The sequence below is a fragment of the Leptopilina heterotoma genome, unplaced genomic scaffold (genome assembly GCF_015476425.1).
Source record: "Leptopilina heterotoma isolate Lh14 unplaced genomic scaffold, ASM1547642v1 Lhet_246, whole genome shotgun sequence".
Lineage (NCBI taxonomy): Eukaryota > Metazoa > Arthropoda > Insecta > Hymenoptera > Figitidae > Leptopilina > Leptopilina heterotoma.
In genome coordinates, this window is record NW_025110962.1 from 572,747 (window position 1) to 597,569 (window position 24,823).

At 24.1% G+C, this 24,823-nt stretch overlaps 1 protein-coding gene across 1 annotated transcript in view; it reads left to right on the forward strand.

Annotated features, from left to right (window-relative positions):
• LOC122503168 (polypeptide N-acetylgalactosaminyltransferase 2-like) overlaps positions 1-24,823 on the forward strand; it is a 399,229-nt gene that overhangs the window by 363,716 nt on the left and 10,690 nt on the right. The window contains exon 4 of the mRNA XM_043613613.1: positions 21,863-21,961. Within this exon, the coding sequence (XP_043469548.1) occupies positions 21,863-21,961 (99 nt within the window). The remainder of the gene's footprint in view (positions 1-21,862; positions 21,962-24,823) is intronic.

A 24,823-nucleotide genomic window follows, 5' to 3' on the forward strand; every position in this document is an offset into this window, starting at 1 on the left:
TGCAGCTCTCGTTCATTATGTTTCACATCTTGGTGTTGAGTTTGCTCAAGGGATGGAGAATGAAGCTTCAAGCGTCTACTAAGTTGGTGAATTGGGTTTTATGTGGAAGCACTTAAGCTCTCCAAAACTCAAAGACACATTCAACTTTGCTCCCGTAATTTTTACCTCTCTCTCTCTCTCTCACTCGAATTACATCAAATTCAACTTGAATTACATCAAACACTGATCTAAATTCAACACTGATCCATTAGTAAAATGTTCTAATTTTTGAAAAAATTTATTTATTAAAAAAAATGTTTTTCAATTGTTTTATTTTCTTCTTGTGTTTCTTTCATTGTTGAGGTAAAGAATGGGGATGAAGTGGGGGTAAAAGAAGAAGCTTCAAGCGGTGAAGGGAAACGTTGAATAATGATCCTGACACAGGTCGACGTGGCTCACAAGCTTCACTAGCCAATTCGGTAAACCGAGACGGTAGCGGAGCTTACAGAGCCGCACAGCTTCATCAGTCGATCCCGTCCCTTCTTGTTTCGAGTCCTCGGTTAATTAGTCATTCCTCTTTCCCCTCGGTTTTAGCTCTTCTCCTATGTACTATATATATATATGTAGGTATATATAGGAACATAGGACTTCATATAGAGCGAGCTTTTGGACCTGTTTATCCACGCGACGTAGCCAGTAGATACAAAAGCTCATTCGTCCCTTTCCACATCATTCATCTTGTTTTATACCAATAAATCTTTCCTGATTAGTTCTGTTCTGTATGTGCCACAAAACTATTCTCGCCTCATCACGATCAAAAGCGGGGAATTTAATACATAATTTCGATAGACATTCCTGGTACTGAAAATTCTTCCCATTTGGAAAAAAAATGATTTTTGAGAAAATGTCAAGAAACTTTTACTTTTATAAATATGTAAAAATTAATTAATAAACTTTTTATAAAGTTAAAAGATTGGGAGAGAGTCGATGGGAATCGTGTGCGCACGCGCAAGAATAATGCGAGGGAGAAAGAAAGTAATATACTTCTCTCTCACTTACTTCGTCCTGCGCATGCGCTAGTTCCGGGAATCCAAGCGCAAGCGCGGGGAATTCCTGGCGTTTTAAATTCAAACGCGCGTGCAGATTCAATGCAATAATTAAATTTAATTTATTATTATTTTTGAAATTGTGTTTATAAGTAGAAAAAACAATTTCAGACAGACTTTCGAATTGGCAGTAACAGAAAGTAGAAAAAAAAACTGAACTCAAAATGAGTCGTAAAAGTGACTCATTATGAGTTGCAACAAAAATTATCCCGATCAACTCATTTTGAGTTCAAGGTAAAATTACAATTATAGTCAAATAATAATCACTTTATCATATAAATATTAATTAAAATCATTGTTTTTAATAAACAAACAGATTGCATTGCAAAAAATTTTATTTCTTAAATCCAATTCATTGTATTTATGGAGAATTAAAAAAAATGTTTTTTTAGATTACAACTTGTGAATTTATAAGTATTAATACCAACCATGTAACATAAAATACAAATATTTTAACGCTGCCTGAAAACCAAAGATAATATCACCAAATTTAAAATAAAAACTCATTAAAATTTCACTGTAAACCGTGAGGTATTAAAAAGTGTTGCAGATTAAAATAACACGAAAAAAGATTAAAATAATAAATTTTTAGTGTTATTTTTAACAATAAATGAAATTTTAGTTCATTACATTTTTTTATAACTATAAAACATTAAGATGTCGATAACTCCGAGTTTTCAACTCGGAGTCATCGATTTCTTCATATTTTATAATAATTAAAGATGACCAAGTAATAAAATCATTATTTTATATTATAAGAATATTACACTTCTTCCAAATTATTTTCATTATTTCAATTCAATTATTATTTTCAAAAATTTTTAACTACAATTTTACTTTATATCTACTATTTTTAATAATTTTCGAAAAAGTTCTTTGGCAATTTTCAAATCCACTTGTTTACAATATTCAATTTCACGAAATTTCAATTATTCCTAAATTTTTCAATAAATTAGAAAATAAAAACTTCAAATAATACAAAAGAAAATTCAATTAAACTTTTTCAAAAAAATTAATTTCAAAATTCAATTATTTCTAAAAATTCACGCTATATTGCTTTTAATATTCAATTATAATCTTAAATTTTAACTGAAATTCATTTTTATGAAATGAAAATCAATTTTTATTAGAAAATTCTACAAGCATTTATTTATTTAAATGCAAAAGTAAATAATAATTTATTGAATAATTGAATGTTTCTCAAAATTCAATTCTCATAAAGAATTTTGTTAACAAATTTTTAAATAATTGAACTCTTTTGTCGAATTTTATTAAAACTTGCATGAACATAATTACTTTTTTCAAGGAATTTAATTATAATTGTATGAAAAATAATTGAAACGCCGCGATGAGATTTCTGAGAATTTTCAAATTCATTCGTTTACAAATTAATTCTACAAAATTTCAATTATTCGGAAATTCTGCAATTAAATATATATTGAAAAATAAAAATTTGAAATAATTTTAATAAAAATCCTATTAAACTTTTAAAAAGAATTAATTCTACAGAATTGTTTGTCAAAAATATAAAAAATTATAAGAATTCCAATGATTTTAGTTTGAAACTTTTTCAAAATTTAATTATTTTTAAAATTCACGTTATAATGCTTTTAATATTTAATTATTATCTAAAATTTTAACTGAAATTAATTTTTAAAACCATTTTTATTAGTAAATTCTACGAGAATTCAATTATTTAAATACAATAATAAATGATTTATTAATTTAATGTTACTTGAAATTAAATTCTCATAAAAAATGTTATCAACAAATTTTGAAAATTCATTATTGAATTGTTTTGAAGAATTTATTTAAATTTTTTGAAAATAATTGAATCCTTTCGTGTGATTTTTATTAAAATTGCATTAAAAATAATTGAAATTCTGCAATGATTTTTTATTATTTATGAAAATAATTGAATTCCTAAAAGAATTTTATTATTTATAAAAATAATTGAATCCCTGTAAAAATGTTATTATTCATGAAAATAATTGAATTATTGCGAAGAAATTAAAAAAAAAATTTGTAAATAATTGAATTCATGTAAAAATTTTTATTATTTATGAAAATAATTGAATGTTTGCGTAGAATTTTATTCAAATTTTTTTTTAATAATGGAATTCTTTTGGAAAATTTTATTGAAATAGTAGATATTGAAAATTATTGAATTTTAGAAAACTTTTGAAAATAATTGAAATTTTGACAAGAATTTGATTAAAATTTTGTAAAATAATTTAATATCAGAGAAGAGTTTTATTATTTATAAAGAAAATTGAAATTTTGACGAAATTTTTTTAAAGTTTTGAACACAATTAAATTTAGTAATTATGTTACTAAGTGAGTTAGTAAGTTAAGTAACTAACTTACTAACTTACTATTCTCTCTGGAAAAGCTAAATTCGTTGATTTTTTAGAAATCGTTGACTTTGGTGTTTTATTTAAAGTAAAATTTCATTCATAGTTAAAATTTTAAAAATAACACCAAAATAGATTATTTTAATCCTTTCTACTGTTAATTTAATCCTAGAGAGATTAAACTTTTGCAGATTATTTTAATCCATTCTGGTGTTATTTTAACACCTCACGTTTCACTGTGTTAGTAATATAATCATTATAATAAGTACTTATTACAAAAAGTGTCAGCTAGTGAAAATCTAGAGATTAATATAATTTAAAATACATTTAAAAGATTCTTAAAATTATAATTTCTTATTAATATCTCATATATACTAAAAAATGTTCTAATAAAATAGGTTTATGTTTAAATTGAACATCTTTATTATAAATATTATAAAAATAACATAGTCTTTCTAATTTTAATAATAATCAAATAATTAACAAATTATTATCAACATAATATTTTTAAAATGACCTGACATTTGATACGGGTAAAACTCATTTTGAGTAACTTGAAGTTAGTCGTTTACTCATTTTGATACAGAACTCATAATGAGTTGCAACGAAAATGAGTTTAGTTTTGTTTCTGTGAGTAGTAGCCAGAAAAGAATTTTATTATTCACTGTAAAAAGAAAATGACTAATTAAGTACCAATTTTATAAATAATAATAATAATAATAATAATAATAATAATAATAATAATAATAATAATAATAATAATAATAATAATAATAATAATAATAATAATAAAATAAAATAAATCATAATAATAAAAAATAATAATAATTAAGGGGATTTGAACCTTTATGACGTCACAGTTTGTGCAAAGCATTACTTTTAAATCTGTGACGTCATCATGGTTCAAATGCCCTTAAGTATTAAAAAATTTTATAAATACTAAATCGGAATTTAAATCGTAATTTACTTCTATTTTAATACCCGAATTAGATTTAATTTATCTCTTTTCTTTACAGTGATTAATTAATTAATTAATTAAATTAATAATTTAATAGTTTTTCTTATGAAACAATTTATTTTTAGTCAGACATGATAGAAATTTAATTATTTATATTAGAAAAACCTTAATAAATTCTGAAAAACCGCCGTTTTACGTGCTTTAAATATTAAAATAAGTAGTAAATGTCAAGTTATAGTCAGACAATATACTTTAATATTTACAATTAAAACCAGTAGTATACATATAATTTTTATTCGGACAACTTTTTAATCACTTTTGAAATTTGCCTTAATGGTTAAGATTATTAGGTGTCAGTAATCTTGTAAAATTATTGTTCAGTAGTTTTGTCAGTTTCAGTCAGACGATCAGCATTTTTACTTCATGAAATTTGAAAAATTATTCTCAGTAGTAGAGATCACTTCAAGTCAGACAAATTTTTAGTCATACCTGAAATTATTTTCAGTAGTTAGGGTCAATTATAGTCAGACGAGTAACATTCTTACATATTATAATAATTAGAAAAATTATTTTCTGTAGTTGATGTCAATTTTAGTAAGACAAATGTTTTCTATTTTTTCAAAAATCGTTGTCATTTTTTTCCTTTTAATATCAGTAGTTTATGTCATTTTTAGTCAGACATAACTTTAAATTATTGAAAATTACAGTATATATAAGTACTGTTAGTGTATTTAAGTTAGACGTTGTTTAAATTTTCTTAATCCTTTTTTTAAGGTAGTTACGTACATATTTAAAACAGATAACTATCAATTGTTATTTATTTTGATCCTATTAGTGTAAAATATGTTTAGTCCGTCAAACATTTTTGTTTTCTGAAATTAATGTCAGTAGTTCAGATCAATTTTAGTCAGACAACTTTAAAAATAATTTTGCTACATTAAAGTCAGTAGTGAAAAGTGTTTGTAGTAAGACGACATTTTTTATTAAAAAATAATATTAATAAGTGAAATTTTGAAGTATATTTACCTATAAAATAACAAGTCGGAGATTTTATTTTTATTTATTTTATAAATAAATGAAAAAATAACCATTTTTTTTAAATTAATTTTTTTGTCAATACAAAGTAAAAATTTAATTAGAAATTAGAACTTGTATTGTTCTTGTCACACAATGTCGTTAATATATAGTGCTTATGTTCAAATGAAGTTCCATCCTCGGTCCTCTGGAGTTTAATTTAACGTTGCACAAATTTCACCTGCGGATAATAAATCAAAGGAGTGTCGTCGCTTCTAAATGATAAGTCCAATTATTTTAAATTAATTATATATATAATTTCAAATTTAATTCACAAAAACCAGACAGAATTTTTTTTTCTAATTAAAATTTTTCTGCCCTAGTGTCAAGGGAGATGACTTTAAATAAATTTCTTGAAGCGTATCACTAATAAAATTCACAAGATTTCTACTAAAATCATTTGTAAAAATTGAAAAATAATTTTTTATTTAAACAAAAAATTCTTTTTTAGTATCAGTATATTAGAATTTACTCATTTTTTGGGCGATTCTACATCATCTTCTTTTAAAATGAAATTTTTTGTTAAATTTTTACTTTCACAGGTTAGTAAATTCAATTTTTTTTATACTCATGAATTTTTGGGTGATTGATTTTTCACTTTACTTTTGATAAATTCTGTTTCGCTCAATTTTTTTAATTTATTACTTTTTTTCTTTTTTTTTGGTATTTGCGGATGAATTCCAACACCCTTAACCAATATTTGATTCTCAAGCACCTTATAAGTGACGTTAGTCACGTACAGTTTGCAGTCAGACTCTGAATGCAATTCTGCAACTAATGATGATTTGGCGGTGGGTCAAACGACAGACAATTCATACAAATGAATTTATACAAATCGATATTATTACCTCCCGCACTGATATTTAATAATTAAATACAAAATATTAATTATTCGAATTGTCACTCAAACACGTGGGTTTAAATTTCCAATCTAGAAAATTATAATATCAATAGAGGACTTCTGAATTTGTTTGCATTTTAGCTTTTGGTCCTGGACAATAAATATAGAAATTTTGATGGTTTCAAATATTTAACCCCGTGAACTTAGCACCTTTATTTAAACAAAATCAATTTTTTTTTAGAGTTCTCTGTAGATGAACCATAGTTCTACAGTTCTATAACGATACTTTCAATAGTTCTGTCAATTAAATAAGAAAAAATTAAAAAAACAAAAATAAGGTGCTAAGTTCACGCAGCACCTTTTTTACAGCTAAAAAGAGTTCTGACATGATAAATAGCTTTTAAATCAATAGTTCTACAGTTCTATAAGAAAGAAATTAATAGTTCTGCAGTTCAGAGAAAAAAATAAAAAATTTTTTTTTTCAATTTTCAAAAAAAAATTTTTTTTTCAATTTTCAAAAAAAAAATTTCTAAATTAAAAATTGCTGAATCAAGCAACTAAAAATGCATTTTTCTATAAAACAACAAAAGAAATACTTTTTTTTTCCAGTTGCCCCTTAACGAAGGGCGGGCGAAGCCCGTCGCACCTACATGCAATTTACTGTTTAATATAGAAAAGATAGTCAAAGTCAACTTTCTAGTTTGTACTAGAAGCTACTTTGAACACAGAATCAATGCCCCTTACAAAAAAATAAGAGTATGAAGCTGGCACTACAACTTCAATGGATTGACTTGACTTTTATGACATAATTTAGTGCTTATTTAGTGCTAATTTATGCTGCAAGAAAAAAATTTTGTGCTGCCTAAAAAGAACTTTTTAAGGTGCCTCTAGAAGAAAGCACAATGGAGGCAGAGGCGAAGCCCGCCGCATGTTGATTCTCCTTTTTTAATACAGAAAGAGAGTCAAATTGACTGCCTAGTTGGTACTAAAAGGTACCAAACCCAGACCAAAGCCCCCTCCAACGTTTTAAAAAAGGCCTTTTTTAATGTGCCTCGAGCAGAGAGAACCACGAAGGCGGGCGAAGCCCGCCGCTTCTTGTTTCCTTCTTTTCTTTTAATACAGAAAGAGAGTCAAATTGACTGCCTAGTTGGTACTAAAAGGTACCAAACCCAGACCAAAGCCCCCTCCAACGTTTTAAAAAAGGCCTTTTTTAATGTGCCTCGAGCAGAGAGAACCACGAAGGCGGGCGAAGCCCGCCGCTTCTTGTTTCCTTCTTTTCTTTTAATACAGAAAGAGAGTCAAATTGACTGCCTAGTTGGTACTAAAAGGTACCAAACCCAGACCAAAGCCCCCTCCAACGTTTAAAAAAAGGCCCTTTTTAATGAAGCCCGCCGCATCTTGTTTCGTTCTTTTCTTTTAATACAGAATGAGAGTCAAATTGACTGCCTAGTTGGTACTAAAAGGTACCAAACCCAGACCAAAGCCCCCTCTAACGTTTTAAAAAAGGCCTTTTTTAATGTGCCTCGAGCAGAGAGAACCACGAAGGCGGGCGAAGCCCGCCGCTTCTTGTTTCCTTCTTTTCTTTTAATACAGAAAGAGAGTCAAATTGACTGCCTAGTTGGTACTAAAAGGTACCAAACCCAGACCAAAGCCCCCTCCAACGTTTTAAAAAAGGCCTTTTTTAATGTGCCTCGAGCAGAGAGAACCACGAAGGCGGGCGAAGCCCGCCGCTTCTTGTTTCCTTCTTTTCTTTTAATACAGAAAGAGAGTCAAATTGACTGCCTAGTTGGTACTAAAAGGTACCAAACCCAGACCAAAGCCCCCTCCAACGTTTTAAAAAAGGCCTTTTTTAATGTGCCTCGAGCAGAGAGAACCACGAAGGCGGGCGAAGCCCGCCGCTTCTTGTTTCCTTCTTTTCTTTTAATACCGAAAGAGAGTCAAATTGACTGCCTAGTTGGTACTAAAAGGTACCAAACCCAGACCAAAGCCCCCTCCAACGTTTTAAAAAAGGCCATTTAATTTAAGAACGATCGATGCAAGCATAGAAATACAAAATAATAGTTACATTCTTGTGGGTGCAATAAACTACATTCCGTATATTTCAGAAAAAAATAATGGACATTACACATCGTTTATTTTCAATGGTCAAAGTTGGCATCAGTATGATGATGTAGATCAATCAAGGACTGTGTCAAATGGTAATCAAATTATAATTCCACATTTGTTACTGTACGTGAGAGCATAGTTTTGACTATGGTTACTGTAATTTAATGTAAGAGAACTTCGACGCCAATTTATTTAATTTTTGCTAATATAGTGTTAATAAAACATTTTAAAACTATTAAAATTTTTTTACTTCAAACCAAATAGTTTTTTAATTAATGACTCACAAATTTTAAATGTTAAATGAACAAAATTTTATTAAGAATAATTTCATAAACAGCAAATATCAATAAAAATTATATATTAGGTACATTCAGAAACATTATAATTAATTAATTTTCAATTCACATATACCCAATTTCAAAATTAAAATTCTCTATGGTAAATCCGCTCACTTTATTTTTTTAAGACGGAACAGTTTTATTTTTTAAATATTAAAATTCGTCTTATTCCCGTCTTCAGTATGATTTATTATTGATAAACTATAACTTCTATAATGTTTAATAATTAGAGAGTTCTAGAGTTCTCTACAAAAAAAACAAGAGTTTTGGAAAATTTAATTTCATTAGAATTACTTTTAGAACTCTTCGCAATGATGTCAGAACTCTTTACAGAACTCTCAGAACTCTGAATTTTAAACTTTTGAAATTTCTTGAAAACTTCAAAGTCCTGTAACTTTTTTGATTTTGGATTTAAAACAAAATGTCATAAGAATTACTTTTAGAACTCTTCGCAATGATGCCAGAACTCTAATCAGAACTCTCAGAACTCTGAATTTTAAATTTTTGAAATTTCTTGAAAACTTCAAAGTCCTGTAACTTATTTAATTTTGGATTTAAAACAAAATATCATTAGAAATATATATAGAACTCTTTATGACGATGTAAGAACTCTTTACAGAACTCTCAGAACTCTGAATTTTTAAATTTTGAAATTTCTTGAAAACTTTAAAGTCCTGTAACTTTTTTGATTTTAGATTTAAAACAAAATGTCATTAGAATTACTTTTAGAACTCTTCGCAATGATGCCAGAACTCTAATCAGAACTCTAAGAACTCTGAATTTTAAATTTTTGAAATTTCTTGAAAACTTCAAAGTATCCTGTAACTTATTTAATTTTGGATTTAAAACAAAATATCATTAGAAATATATATAGAACTCTTTATGACGATGTCAGAACTCTTTACAGAACTCTCAGAACTCTGAATTTTAAAATTTTGAAATTTCTTGAAAACTTCAAAGTCCTGTAACTTTTTTGATTTTGGATTTAAAACAAAATATCATTAGACATATACATAGAACTCTTTACGACGATGTCAGAACTCTTTACGGAACTCTCAGAACTCTGAATTTTAAAATTTTGAAATTTCTTGAAAACTTTATAGTCCTGTAACTTTTTTGATTTTGGATTTAAAACAAAATGTCATTAGAAATACTTATAGAACTCTTTACGACGATGTCAGAACTCTTTACAGAACTCTCAGAACTCTGAATTTTAAAATTTTAATAATTTTAGAAAATTTAAATGTCTCGTAACTTTTTTGATTTTGGGTTTAGAACAAAATGTCATTAGACCAGAACTCTATTCAGAGCTCGCCAAATATTAGTTTCATAACTTTTTTTAATTTGTTAATAACTTTTGAAATTTTGCAGAACTCTTGTTTTTTTTTGATTGGGAACTCTAGAACTCTTTATTCTCTTTCAGAATATTAGGTCAGAATTCTTTTTTGCAAAAATCATAGTGCTATGTAAAGTTAGCACTATGATTTTTCATTGTCGCTTTTTTTATTGTTAATCATCAGAACTATTTAAATAATCGTTAGAGAACTCTAGAACTATTATTAAAATGCCCAGAACTCTTGTAAAATTTTTGATTTTTCAAAAAAGTAGTGCCAACTTTACATGACTTGAATATAGGTTTCATGAATTGCATTTATGGATTTAAATAATGTTATATTTTATTAAGAGAGTGAAACGTAGTTACAATTTTGGTTTGAACAAGTTATAAATATTATTATTGTTAAAATATAATACGTGAAACTATTTTATTCTAAATTTAAAATTAAGTGACCTGCATTACCCCAGATGTATTCCTTACATTTAAGAATAAATTTAATTAAATCTTTTTGAAATCAGACAAAACTGTATATGATTAAAAGGAATATTCTTGATTCAAGATGATTTTTACAAGATTATTTTTCTCTCAAAACTAAATTTTTTTCTTTTAGTGTGAATATAATACTCTCTAGTACACGTCTTTCTGACATTTTTCAGAATTTTTAAATTGTCTAATTTTTTGGATTTTTGGCATTTTTAGTTGCTTAATTCAGAAATTTTTTTTAAGATTAAAAATTTTTTTTTTAAAATTGAAAAAAAAAATTTTTTATTTTTTTCTCAAAACTGCAGAACTATTAATTTCTTTATTATAGAACTGTAGAACTATTGATTTAAAAGCTATTTATCATGTCAGAACTCTTTTTAGCTGTAAAAAAGGTGCTGCGTGAACTTAGCACCTTATTTTTGTTTTTTAAATTTTTTCTTATTTAATTGACAGAACTATTGAAAATATCGTTATAGAACTGTAGAACTATGGTTCATCTACAGAGAACTCTAAAGAAAAATTGATTTTCTTTAAATAAAGGTGCTAAGTTCACAGGAGTCAAATATTTTTGTCACAGAACATGGTTCGATAAATTTTGACATTGTTTGATATATATAAATTTTCAGGATTTTAAATATTTTTGTCGTTCGTCATTATTTTTTTTTAATTTATGACCATAGTTAAAATATAGAAATTTTCAGATTTAAACTTCTTTTCCCGTTGGTCATGATTTCATACATTTTCAAATTTTTCAAAATATAGATATTTTCAGGTTTTTAAATATTTCTGTCGTTAGCCATGGTTTATGAATGTTTAAAATATATAAATTCTTTTTTTTTTTTAAACAGAAACACAGTAAAACGTGAAGTGTTAAAATAACACAAGAATAGATTAAAATAATCTGCAACAGTTTAATCCCCCTAGGATTAAATTAACACCAGAAAGGATTAAAATAATCTATTTTGGTGTTATTTTTAACTATGAATGAAATTTTACTTTAATTAAAACACAAAAGTCGACGATTTGTAAAATTTCAACGAATTTAGCTTCTCCAGGGAAAATTGTAAGTTATTAACTTAGTTACTAACTTACTAACTAACTTAGAATTTAATTTATTTATTTATTTATTTATTTTTTTTTTTTTTATTTATTTTTTATTTAATTCTCTCTATAAATAATAAAATTCTTCTCTGATATTCAATTATTTTACAAAATTTTAATCAAATTCTTGTCAAAATTTCAATTATTTTCAAAAGTTTTCTAAAATTCAATAATTTTCAATATCTACTATTTCAATAAAATTTTCCAAAAGAATTCCATTATTAAAAAAAAATTTGAATAAAATTCTACGCAAACATTCAATTATTTTCATAAATAATAAAAATTTTTACATTAATTCAATTATTTACAATTTTTTTTTAATTTCTTCGCAATAATTCAATTATTTTCATAAATAATAAAAATCATTGCAGAATTTCAATTATTTTTAATGCAATTTTAATCGAATTCCTCGAAAAATGTAATTATTCTTAAAAATTTTATTCAAATTCGTCAAAAGAATTTAATGATTTAAAAAATTTGTTGATAACATTTTTTATGAGAATTTAATTTCAAGAAACATGAAATTAATAAATGGTTTATTTTTTTATTTAAATAATTGAATTCTCGTAGAATTTACTAATAAAAATGGTTTTAAAAATGAATTTCAGTTAAAATTTTATATTATAATTAAATATTAAAAGCATTATAATATAATTATTATATTTTGAGAAATAATTAAATTTTGAAAAAGTTTCAAATTAAATTCATTGTAATTCTTAATTTTTCATATTTTTGACAAACAATTCTGTAGAATTAATTCTTTTTAAAAGTTGAATAGGATTTTTATTAAAATTATTTCAAATTTTTATTTTTTAATATATACATATATTTAATTGCAGAATTTCCGAATAATTGAAATTTTGAAAAAATTGAATTGTCAACGAATGAATTTGAAAATTGTCAAAGCACTTTTTTAAAAATTATTACAAATAATGGATTTATTGAAGAATTTTAGTTAAAAACACTAGAAAAAAATTTAATTTTGGAGAAGATAGAAATAATTGCAGAAATTCAATTATTTTCAAGAGTAATAAAATTCTTCTTAAGGATTCAATTATTTTTACTAATAATAAAGCTCATCGCATCGTTTCAATTATTTTTCATACAATTATAATTGAATTCCTTGAAAAAAGTAATTATGTTCATGCAAGTTTTAATAAAATTCGACAAAAGAATTCAATTATTTAAAAATTTGTTAATAAAATTCTTTATGAGAATTGAATTTTGAGAAACATTCAATTATTCAATAAATTATTTACTTTTGCATTTAAATAATTAAATTCTTGTAGAATTTTCTAATAAAAATTGATTTTCATTTCATAAAAATGAATTTCAGTTAAAATTTTAGATTATAATTGAATATTAAAAGCAATATAGCGTAAATTTTTAGAAATAATTGAATTTTGAAATTAATTTTTTTGAAAAAGTTTAATTGAATTTTCTTTTATATTATTTGAAGTTTTTATTTTCTAATATGCATTTAATTAAAGAATTTAAGAATAATTGAAGTTTCGTGAAATTGAATATTTTAAACAAATGGATTTGAAAATTGCCAAAGAACTTTTTCGAAAATTATTAAAAATAATTGATGTAAAGTAAAATTGTAGTTAAAAATTTTTGAAAATAATAATTGAATTGAAATAATGAAAATAATTTTGAAGAAGTATAATATTCTTATAATATAAAATAAAATTTCATTCAGTTGTAAAAAATAACACCAAAATTAATTATTTTAATCTTTTTTGGTGTTAATTTAATCTGCAACACTGTAAAATACTTTTTTTTTGTCAGTATTTAAAAGTTTTTACGCAATCAAACCACTATTTAAAACAATCAGTGGCGTTTACAACTTTTTTTTCTTTTTTTTTTTGATGGAAAAATAGTAAAAGATGTCAGTTTCGAAAGAATTAAACGTAAACGCCAAAGTTCCATATAGCCACAATACGTCATTAGAGTGGTGGAGTCCGAAAACTGAATACAAGTGGAGAGTAAACTCCTGACGAGGCAAAAGTACAGAAAACTTCTTTCATTCGAATGTTTTATTATATACATGTGTGTTTGTGTATGTGTATGTGTGTGGGTGGGTGTGTTGGATATATATTGTTAGTTGTACAGCGAGCAAATTGTTTAGAAATACTGGGGAATAGAACAGTCACGCACGTTACAAAAATGAAGGCAGTTGCTGGTTACTTCTGTTATAGCGAAAAATTCCAAAGTCTCAAGTGTAGAGAAAACTCTTAAAGTGGAAAGAGTCGCTCTTTGTTTCTTTGAATGTAAGAGAGAATTCTCCATCCACAGACACACACACACACACACACACACATGTTTATATACATATATACATATACACCGCTGATCGAAGTGGATGATGCATGAAGGCAGGCAGACGCCGAAACGATCCCAATATGTCAGTCCTTCCACTTTTTCTCATTTTCTAAGATAAAGTTGTGAAACGTGTTTAGAATTTTATTTTCTCATGTACGCAAATATATATCGTTGAACAATGCTGAAATATTTGCCTAAATTCTATTCTTTTCTAGGTGCAGTTATTTTTTAAAATTGAATTCTATTGAAGTTAACATTATTCTTGTATTTATTTGAAAAAACTTGTAAAATAAAGGTCAAACAGTTACAGCAGTAGCAAAGGTCAAGGAAAGTAGTAAAGGTCAATTCGAGTAGAACGAAATTTTTATATTTTGGGACTAACAGTAGTTTAGGTCATTTTTAGTCAGACACGATTAAGAGCAAACAACATTTTTTTCAATTTTAAAAATATTGTTAGTAGTTCAGAGCAGTTTGAGTCAGACTTTCCACATGCTTTCACATACTTATAGTCAGACAAAGTTTTAATCTGTTGTAATCTTATTATCAGTAGTCAAGAACAGTTTTAATCAGACTTTTCACATGCTTTAAATATTAAAAATTAGTAGTAAAAGTTTAAATTAGATCCAGACAATTCTTAAAAGCGTTAGTCAAACTTTGTCATTATTAAAATACTAAAATTAGTAGTAAAGGTCAAGTTAAAGTCAGACAATTATTAAATTTTATTGTCAGATGTTTCACATTATTTAAATATTGAAATGAGTAGTAAAAGGACAAATTAGACTCAAACAATTCTTAAAAGCTTTAGTCAAACGTTTCACATGGTTAAAATGTTAAAATTAGTAGTAAAGGTCAAAGTAGAGTCAGACAATCATTTAAAATTTTAGAAAGAAATTTTAACTGCTTTAAATATATTACACATAAGTAGTAAAAGTTTAAATTAGATTAAGACAATTCTTAACAGCGTTAATCAGACTTTGACATTGTTAAAATACTAAAATTAGTAGTGAAGGTCAATTTAAAGTCAGACAATTATTAAATTTTATTTTTAAATGTTTTACATGCTTTAAATTCTAAAATTAGTAGTAAACGTCAAATTAGAGTCAAATAATTCTTAAAAGCCTTAGTTAACATTTTTACATGGTCTAAATATTAAAAATAGTAGTAAAAATCAAGTAAAAGTCAGACAATTATTATACTTTATTGTCAGGTGATTCATATTCTTTAAATATTAAAATTAGTAGGAATGGTCAAATTAGAATCAAACAATTCTTAAATGCTTCAGTCAGACGTTTTACATGGGTTAAAACATGTTTTTCAAGATTAAAAAATTAAAATTAGTAGTGAAGGTCAAATTCGAGTCAGACAATTATTAAAATCTCTAGTACTACGTTTTAGGTGCTTTAAATATTAAAATAAGTAGTAAATGTCAATATATAGTCAGACAATTCTTAAAATGTTTAGTAATACGTTTCAGGTGCTTTAAATATTAAAATAAGTAGTAAATGTCAATATATAGTCAGACAATTCTTAAAATGTTTAGTAATACGTTTCAGGTGCTTTAAATATTAAAATAAGTAGTAAATGTCAATATATAGTCAGACAATTCTTAAAATGTTTAGTAATACGTTTCAGGTGCTTTAAATATTAAAATAAGTAGTAAATGTCAATATATAGTCAGACAATTATTAAAATGTTTAGTAATACGTTTCAGGTGCTTTAAATATTAAAATAAGTAGTAAATGTCAATATATAGTCAGACAATTATTAAAATTTCTAATATGACGTTTTAGTGATAAATCGTCCAAGCGCCCATCCTGCCGGAAGGACGTTCCGAAAAAAAGGCTTTTAAAAAAAGGGAATTCAACTTTTCTTTTCTGGCACTCTTTGGGGTTAAAGTAGACGAAAAGACGAAAAAATACATATTTTTGACTTTTTAAAATAATAATATTAAACCATTTTTCAAAGCCTTCAAACTTGCTATGTTTTTAAACAGTGAAAAAAACATTTTTTCGTAAATTTAATGTAAAATCCCCAAAAATCAATATTTTTTGACCGGACAAGTCTCTTTCTCTTCAGAAACGTTCAAAGAATGAAACCTAATTTTTTAATTAAAAAAAAATTGCTTTTTAGATTTTTCAGTATATTTGAGTATAAACTCAGGCGCGAGTCCCTTAGAAATTGCTCTATAAAATTAATATGGAAGCAGATAAATATAAAGCTAAATATATCGTTGGAAAGGTAATGAAACAAGCTTTCAAATGATGTAAATATCGAGTCTTTAAATTTATAAACCTGGGCTAGGTAGTCTCTTAAATAAAGCGAAAAGCGTCCTGCCGGCAGGACCGGGCTTCGTCATTCTGTGACTAAAAATTATGTGAATTTTTGGGAAATTAAACTTCATTAAACTACCCAGCCCTTAGTTTTGAACTTACAAGCTCGATATTTATATGCGCTGAAAGCTTGATTCGTTACCTTTCCAATGATATATTTCATTTTTTATTTATCTGAATCCATGTTAGTTTTCTTTAGTGATTTCGGAGGGACTCACCTGAGTCTTTTTCGTCCTGCCGGAAGGACGTTGGACGATCTATCATTAGATGCTTTAAATATTAAAATAAGTAGTAAATGTCAATATACAGTCAGACAATTATTAAAATGTTTAGTAATACGTTTCAGGTGCTATAAATATTAAAATAAGTAGTAAATGTCAATGTATAGTCAGACAATTCTTAAAATTTTTAATATGACGTTTTAGATGCTTTAAATATTAAAATAAGTAGTTAATGTCAAATTATGGTCAAACAATTCTAAAATTTTTAGATGAATATAAAATATAAAGAATATAAAAAGTCAGACTTTAAAAAAAAAACCTTAAAACCTTGAATCAGACGTTTCACATAATTTTGAATATAATTATTTAAATTAGTAGTAAAGGTAGACTTAAAGTCAGACAATTCTTAAAATTAATGTTTTAAATACGTATGTATAGAAAAATTATTCTTGATCTTAAAATTGTAATTAAAAAAAGTTTTAAAGATAGAAGTTATTATTTTAGATACTTTTCAAAATATCTGATAGAAAAAAAAAGGAAAATAATTTTCATGAGAAAGTTTTAATAAAAAAATGAAATGATTTATTTTCACAGCTCCATTTGTACTGTAAAGGGATAGATTAAAGCAATTTTATGTGTACTCGACCTTTCAAGTTTAGAAGATTACTATATCGCAACTTTATTATATGTATACTGCACTTCTCTCGACTGATGTGAAATTACTTTGATATTTTGCGAAATCTACTGGCACACTCGTACAAATATATATGTATATGAACTATATATATATAAAATAGAGAAACTGGTGCCAAAATTGTGCAGAGAGAAAGAGTGAGAGAGAGAGAGAGAAAGGTACCTTCATGTGAATCAGTGAACCCAGAACTGTACCAGACGGATGATCCTGCTAGTGTAATGCAAAACTTCAATTTGGTTTGAAACCGGCACTAAAGTGGATAACGTAACTGAACGCGGAAGGTCGTCTACGTGAACATTTTCAAATCCCATCCCTCCCTTTCCCCTGTCTCTCTCTCTCTCTCTCTCTCACTCTCTTTCTCCCCAATTCCACGTGAATAGGTGCCAAAGCACACGTGTATGCGTATATTGACGATTACATTTTACAAGGTGAAAAAAAGCTCCCATGTAATCCAAACGAGTACATTTTTAATCTTTATAGGAAAAGCAACTTTCGTCTCTTTTTGATTTACAAAAAAAAAATTTCTTGTTATTTGATTTTCTATTTGTATTTTTCCATCTGATTCTAGTGATCGAAGTACTTTTAATTTAGTCACACGAAGAAATTTTTTTTTTTCGTTTCCAATAAAGAGGTGTCAGTAATTTAATTGGGATCGAAAATAATGGTAGGATGAGTAAAGATTGAGTAGAGGGTAAAATAAAAAAAATACAAGAGTGATGGAACAGAATTTCAAAAAAAAAAAAATTGTAAGTCGTGAAGAATCGAACCCCTGGTCCTAAGGTTTGTACAATCAGTAAAAAAAAAATCACGCGACCATCTCACACTATTTTTAATACAAAATGCAATGTCTGGATGACAATTACATTACTTTAAGTAAAATTTGTAATTATATACATTAAACGTGAGAAAAATTAGATTAAAAATTAAATTTTATTAAGTGGTTTATAATGAGTTACACACGGTTGCCACAAAAATTTAATTTTCCCTGGCCCTATCAAGTAAAATTAACGAATATTAAAGAATATTCTGCGATATTCCCTCTAAAAATTATTAGATACTAAAAAAAAAATGTTTTTTATTACATTTATTTACGAATTTCTATAATTGTAAAATTATTCAAAAACATGTTTTATTTAAAATAAATATCTAAATATTATTATTTTTGATTTTGAAAAATTTCAAATTCTAATCATTTAAAATTGAATGCCTTATAAGAATGTTGTTGCTGTAATTTCTGAAAAATTATTTTTCATCGTTTCTATATTTTCAATTAGGTATAATTTTCTAGAACTTTCAACTTTAATTTTTCTTTAATTTAATTATTTTTAATAATTTTTGACATAATTCTCTGAGAATTTTCAAATACATTTGTTTACAATTCAATTTTACGAAATTTTGATTATTTAGAAATTTTTCAATTAAATATACGTACCTACATATATTTGAAAATTAAAACTTCAAATAATTTCAATTAAACTTTACAAAAACATTAGTTCTATAAATTTTTCATTAAAAGTATATAAAAAATTTAGACTTTCAAAAATTTTAAATTGTAACTTTTGCAAAATTCAATTATTTCTATAATTATTCATTCTATAATGCTTCTAATTTTCAATTATTATCTGAAACATTAACTGAAAATAATTTTTAAATCAATTTTTATTAAAAAATTCTACTAGAATTCAATTATTTAAACTGAAAATAAATAATTTATTGAATAATTGAATATTTCTTAAAATTCTTATAATTAAATTTATCAACAAATTTTTAAATAATTTAATTCTTTCGTTAAATTTTAATAAACTTTTTAAGAATAATTGGATTATTCGAGAAATTCAATTAAAACTTTATTAAAAGTAATTGAAATTCTGCGATGAGTTTTATTATTTATGAATATAATTAAACTATTGTGAAGAATTTTATAAAAAAAATTGAATATTTTAAGAATTTTTAAATTGATATTTTTCGAAAAAATTTTAAAAAATTCGATTTTAAATAATTTGCGTAGAATTTTATCAAAATATTTTTTAAATAATTGAATTCTTTTGGAAAATTTTATATATTATTAAAATAGTAATTAATATTGAAAATCATTGAATTGAAGAAAATTTTTTTAAATAATTGAAATTTTACGAAGAATTTTATTGAAATTTTTGAAAATAATTGAATTTCGGCGAAGAATTTTCCTCTTTATGAAGATAATATTGGAATCTTTGCGAAAATTTTTTTAAACAATTTTGAAAATAATTGATATTCTGTTATGAGTTTTATTATATTATAAAAATAATTAAATTATTATGAAGAATTTTATAAAAAAAATTTTAATATTTTAAGAATTTTTGAATTTGATATTTTTCGAAAAAAAATTTACGTAAATTCTATTTTAAATAATTTACGTAGAATTTTATAAAAATTTTTTTTAAATAATTGAATTCTTTCGGAAAATTTTATAAAAATAATTGTTAATATTGCAATAATTCATTGAATTGAAGAAAATTTTTGAAAATAATTGAAATTTTGCTAAGAATTTTATTTAAATTTTTGGAAATAATTGAATTTCAGCGAAGAATGTTCCTCTTTATGAAAATAATTGAAATCTTGGTGAACATTTTTTTTTTAAAATTTCGAAAATAATTGATTTTTTGCAAAGATTTCTAATAATTTTGAAACTAATTGATTTTCTGCAAAGAATATTATTACTTTTGAAAATAATTGAATTCTTCTAATGGATTTTTGTTATTAATGAAAATAATTGAATTTCTGCGACGAATTTTTATAATTATCAGGATAATTGAATTCTTTCGAAGAACTGCTTTAAATGTTTTGAAATAATATTAAATATATATCAAAAAATTCAATTAATTTCAGAAGAATTTAAATTATTAAAATTTTTCAGATAACTAAGTTCTTTAAAATTTCTAATGAAATTCATTTAAAATTGAAATTTTCTAAAATTTCAAATTGAAATCTTTTGAAATTAATTTATTTATAAAAATTTAAAATCAATTAATTTTTAAATCTTTAAGTAAAATTATTCATTAAATAATCTATAAGTAATAATTTTATGATTGTTTTTCAAGAATTAAGTTATTTAAAAAAAATTATTGTCAAATATAGAAAAAATGTAAGGTTTTATTTTAGAATTTCGTGATAATTTCATAGTTTTTATGAGGCAAACAAAAATACCCTGTTTCAGTTAATTAACAATATAGTTCCGTTTATAAATAAATAAATAGTAAACTATAAAAAAATAATTAAATAAACATTAAAATGAATAAAAATAAAATATAATAAAAAATAGAAAGTACAAAAGTAATAAAAACATAAAAAATGAAGAAAATAAAAAAAAATTGAATAAATGGGAATATTTACGAAAAAAAAGCAATAAATATTTAAAATAAAAAATAATAACATAAATTTTCAATGTAGATTGAAATTCAATGGGAGAAAATCGACGAAATTGAAAGTAGTTATTTTTTTTTATTGCCGTTATTCTCAGTAACTATAAATGTATTTCTTTTCTCTTTTCACTCCAATTTTCCATGTTAAGGGCATTCTCTCACCCTCTCGCTTTTCACGTAATCTCAAAATCCAATAATTCTTAAAGTGCTTTTCAAAAATTGAAGAAAACAGTCACATTGTTTAGAATTGACTTTTTCAAGAGGAACTCTCGAAAGAAGAAATAATGGATTTTAAATTCAGTATAAATTGGAATAAATAGAGATAAAATAAAGAATTCTGTTTTAAGCCGCACTTTTTTTTCAACATAACGTCCCTCGGATTACAAAAGCATTGAAAATGAAAAATAAACGTAATTTTCCTCTGTGTGTGCAGGATTATTGAAAAATAATTTTCATTTTTATACGCGACATATTTATTTGTTAAATTTTTTGTATATCATTTTCGGTTATTTTTTTTTTATTTATTTACTTTATTTATAAATAAAATTTACCTTCTTGCAAAATGGATTCATAATTTTTTAATGAATCTAGCTTCTTTTTAAATATTGTTTTTAAATCGTATTTTATGGAAAAGTAGAAAAAATAAATGAAAATTTTATTTCCTTTTTTCTTTTTAAAAAAATATTTAAATTAATTAAGCGAAGACCTTGTAAATTATTATTGTATGATAAAATTATTATTTTGTTTTCTCATTGATGTTTGTATTTTACTTCATTAGGAATATTCTAAAGATACTTGGGGATTTTTGCGTCAACTCAAAGAGTGTTCTTTACTTAAGGCAACTTCATCTTGAAGAAGAAACTTTACACTTTGATCTCTTATAATTAAAATTGAGTGCACCTGGAAATTTATCGTTATACGTTACAGATGAAGCTATACCTATAGAATCACAAAATTAGGAATAAAAAAAAAAAACTTTCAAAAGCTTATTCATACTTTTTTTTGCCCTTACTTTATTAATTATTAAAAATTAGACTAAGTTTTGAAAAAAGAAACTATTTTTAAGTTTTATATTTCAACTATGTATATAATAATATTAGTTTAAATATAAAATCTTTCAAAGTTGTATTTTTTTTTTTAAATAAAATCGTTGAATTTAATTAAATTCACTGAAAGCGTGAAATTTTAAATAATTTGTTAATATTTATGTTTCAGGTGTCGAATAAAACAATGGAAACAGGATCTTCCGTCCACTTCGGTGATTATCACGTTTCACAATGAGGCTCGTTCGACACTTTTAAGAACTGTTGTCAGGTAAATAATAACCCAATTCAAAAAAATATATATATATTAATCAACAGTTGCAAAAAATAATTTAAAAAAATTCCGTATTCTACTAAAAAATAATTTTCACTTTCAACAAAATGTAAAATATCCCTTTAAGTGCAATTAGCTTTCTTTCTATATTTATTTTACGATATACATTTTTTTTCACCCCCTTTTTTTATGTCAAACTAGAAAAATGTTTTTGTAAAGTATTTTTATGACACAAAATAGAATGAAAAATGTTGTAATAAAATAAATCCAGTAAGAAAGAATTGAGCTATAAAATGAAAAATCCAATAAAAGTCTTATGAAAATAGGATCATGAAAATTTCAATTTTTTTTTTCATCAAAATAAATAGCCTCTTATACTTTTTGTCGAGAAATTAGGAAAAAGAAGAGGAAAGTGTTTAAAGAAGAAAGTTTTTTAAAAATTATAGAAATTACGGAATCAATATTGAAATTTTTAATATATATGTGAAAGTAAGAGAAAAAAAACATATTGGTATTTTATTTATTTTGAAGCATTAAGTTATTGATTTGGCTTTTCAGTTAGAATATGTGAATGCACATTTGCATAACGCAAGAGGAGGTTTTTTTCTCCCCCTTCTGCATAAGAGAAACGTACATTTCAAATGGAATATCAGAATTTACAGGATAGTCCAAATATCGAAGAAATAATCGAAGATCAATTTTTTTCCATCGGTGCCCATATTTAGTATCATGGGTCACAAAGATAATTTTTTTATAATTTACTATTTATTTCGCAGCAAGAAATTTATTATTCTCTACATTTTTCTAGCTGTTCAATAATTTTTCAGAATTTTAATAAATGTGTTTAGAATTTTTCTTACTTTTAATAAAAAATTTTAATATTAAACAATTTTAATAGTAAACGCTTTTATAATATCAAACCATTTTTGAATTAAACATAACATCAAAAAATTTTATAATATTAAACAATTCTAATATTAAACAATTTTTATAATAAACACTTTTAATATCAGTGTTGCCACGCTTTTGCTCTTTTCAAATTCCCTGACTTTTCCAGGTTTTCCAGTTTAAAAAACGGAATTTTTCCAGGTTTTAAAACGAAAATTATTCGAAAACATCAATAAAACTTTATTTTTAAATAAATATTTAATCATTATTTTTTTATATAGAAATTAAGATATTAAAAAATTTGAAATTCAATAACATATAAGAATATTATTATAAAACATGAAGATATATAATAATTATAATAATTAAAATGTATAAATAAATATATAATAATTATAATAATTAAAACTTGCTACTTTGTTACTGTAACTTCTTCAAAAATTATTTTCATCATTGCGCGATTATTCATTTCTAGAATTTTTAACTAAAATTCTTCTTTAAGTCAATTTTTTAAAAATAATTTTTAAAAAAGTTCTTTGTGAATTTTTAAATTCTTTTGTTTACAATTTAATTTTACGAAATTTCGATTATTCTGACATTCTTAGAAATTAAAATCTTCAAATAATGAAAAAAAAATCCATTAAACATATTGAGAAAAATTTATATGAAAAGTTCAAATTTTTAAAGATTTTAATTTAAAATTCATTTTTAAATCAATATTTATTAGAAAATTCTACGAAAATTCAATTATTTAACTATAAAAATAAATAATTTATTAAACAATTAAATGCTTCTTAAAATTGAAATTTCATAAAGAATTTTATCAAAAAAATTTTTAAATAATTGAATTCTCTTGACAAATTTTAATTAAAATTTTCAAGAATGATTGCATTTTTCGAGAAATTTGATGAAAATTGTATTAAAACTAATTGAAATTCTGCCAAGAATTTTATTTAAAGTTTTGAAAATAATTAAATTTCGGAGAAAAATTTTATTATTTATAAATTTAAAAATTTTAAAACTTAATTGGATTTCTGCGAAGAATTTTATTAAAATTATTTTGAAAAAAATTGAATTGTTACGCAATGAATTTTATTAAAATTTTTGAAAATAATTTAATTCTTTAAAGAATTTAAGTTAAAAATGTATTGAAAATAATACTTAAATTCTAATAAATAAATTGTAGTAACCCTGAATTTTAAACTATTTTTTAATTAAACAATTTAAATAATAAATGCTTCTAATGTTAAACAATTTTTGAATTAAACAATTTAATTATTAAATTATTTTAATATTGATCTATTTTAATATTTATCAATTCTAATATTAAACAATTTTAATAGTAAACCATTCCAATATCAAAAAATTTATAAATATTTGGCAGTTCTGATATTAAAGAATTTAATTTCCACTAAAATAAATGTAAAACATTTTCTTAAAACAATTCGTTAATTTATTGAAATTGGTTTTAATTATAATGTTCTGTGGAATAGAGAATAAATTATTCAGATTGAGAATTATCTGAATATCCACCAAAATTTAGTTATTACAATAATTTCTATGCGTTTGAAATTTATGTTATGGACTATCCTCCTGTCATATTCGCTTTTAGTTTTCATTAAACAAATTTTCAATTTCATTCTGGAATTTTATTACAACGTTAAGTATTATTCTTTTCAAATGAAAAACAAAATTCCATTTTTTAATATAATTGGATAAAAATTGTAATTATAATATCACAAAAGCAGAAGTATTCATTACAATTTATCAATAATTATTGATAAATGATTAAAAATTATTGATTAAAAATTAATAATAAACAATTATAATTGTTTATTATTAATTTTTAATATTAACTATATAATTATAACAATCATGGTATTCTTTCTTTCTGTCCACATTTGAAATTATAGTCTTTTGTTTTTCGTTAAGTTTTTATAGATTGTATTATATATCATAATTATTTTTTTT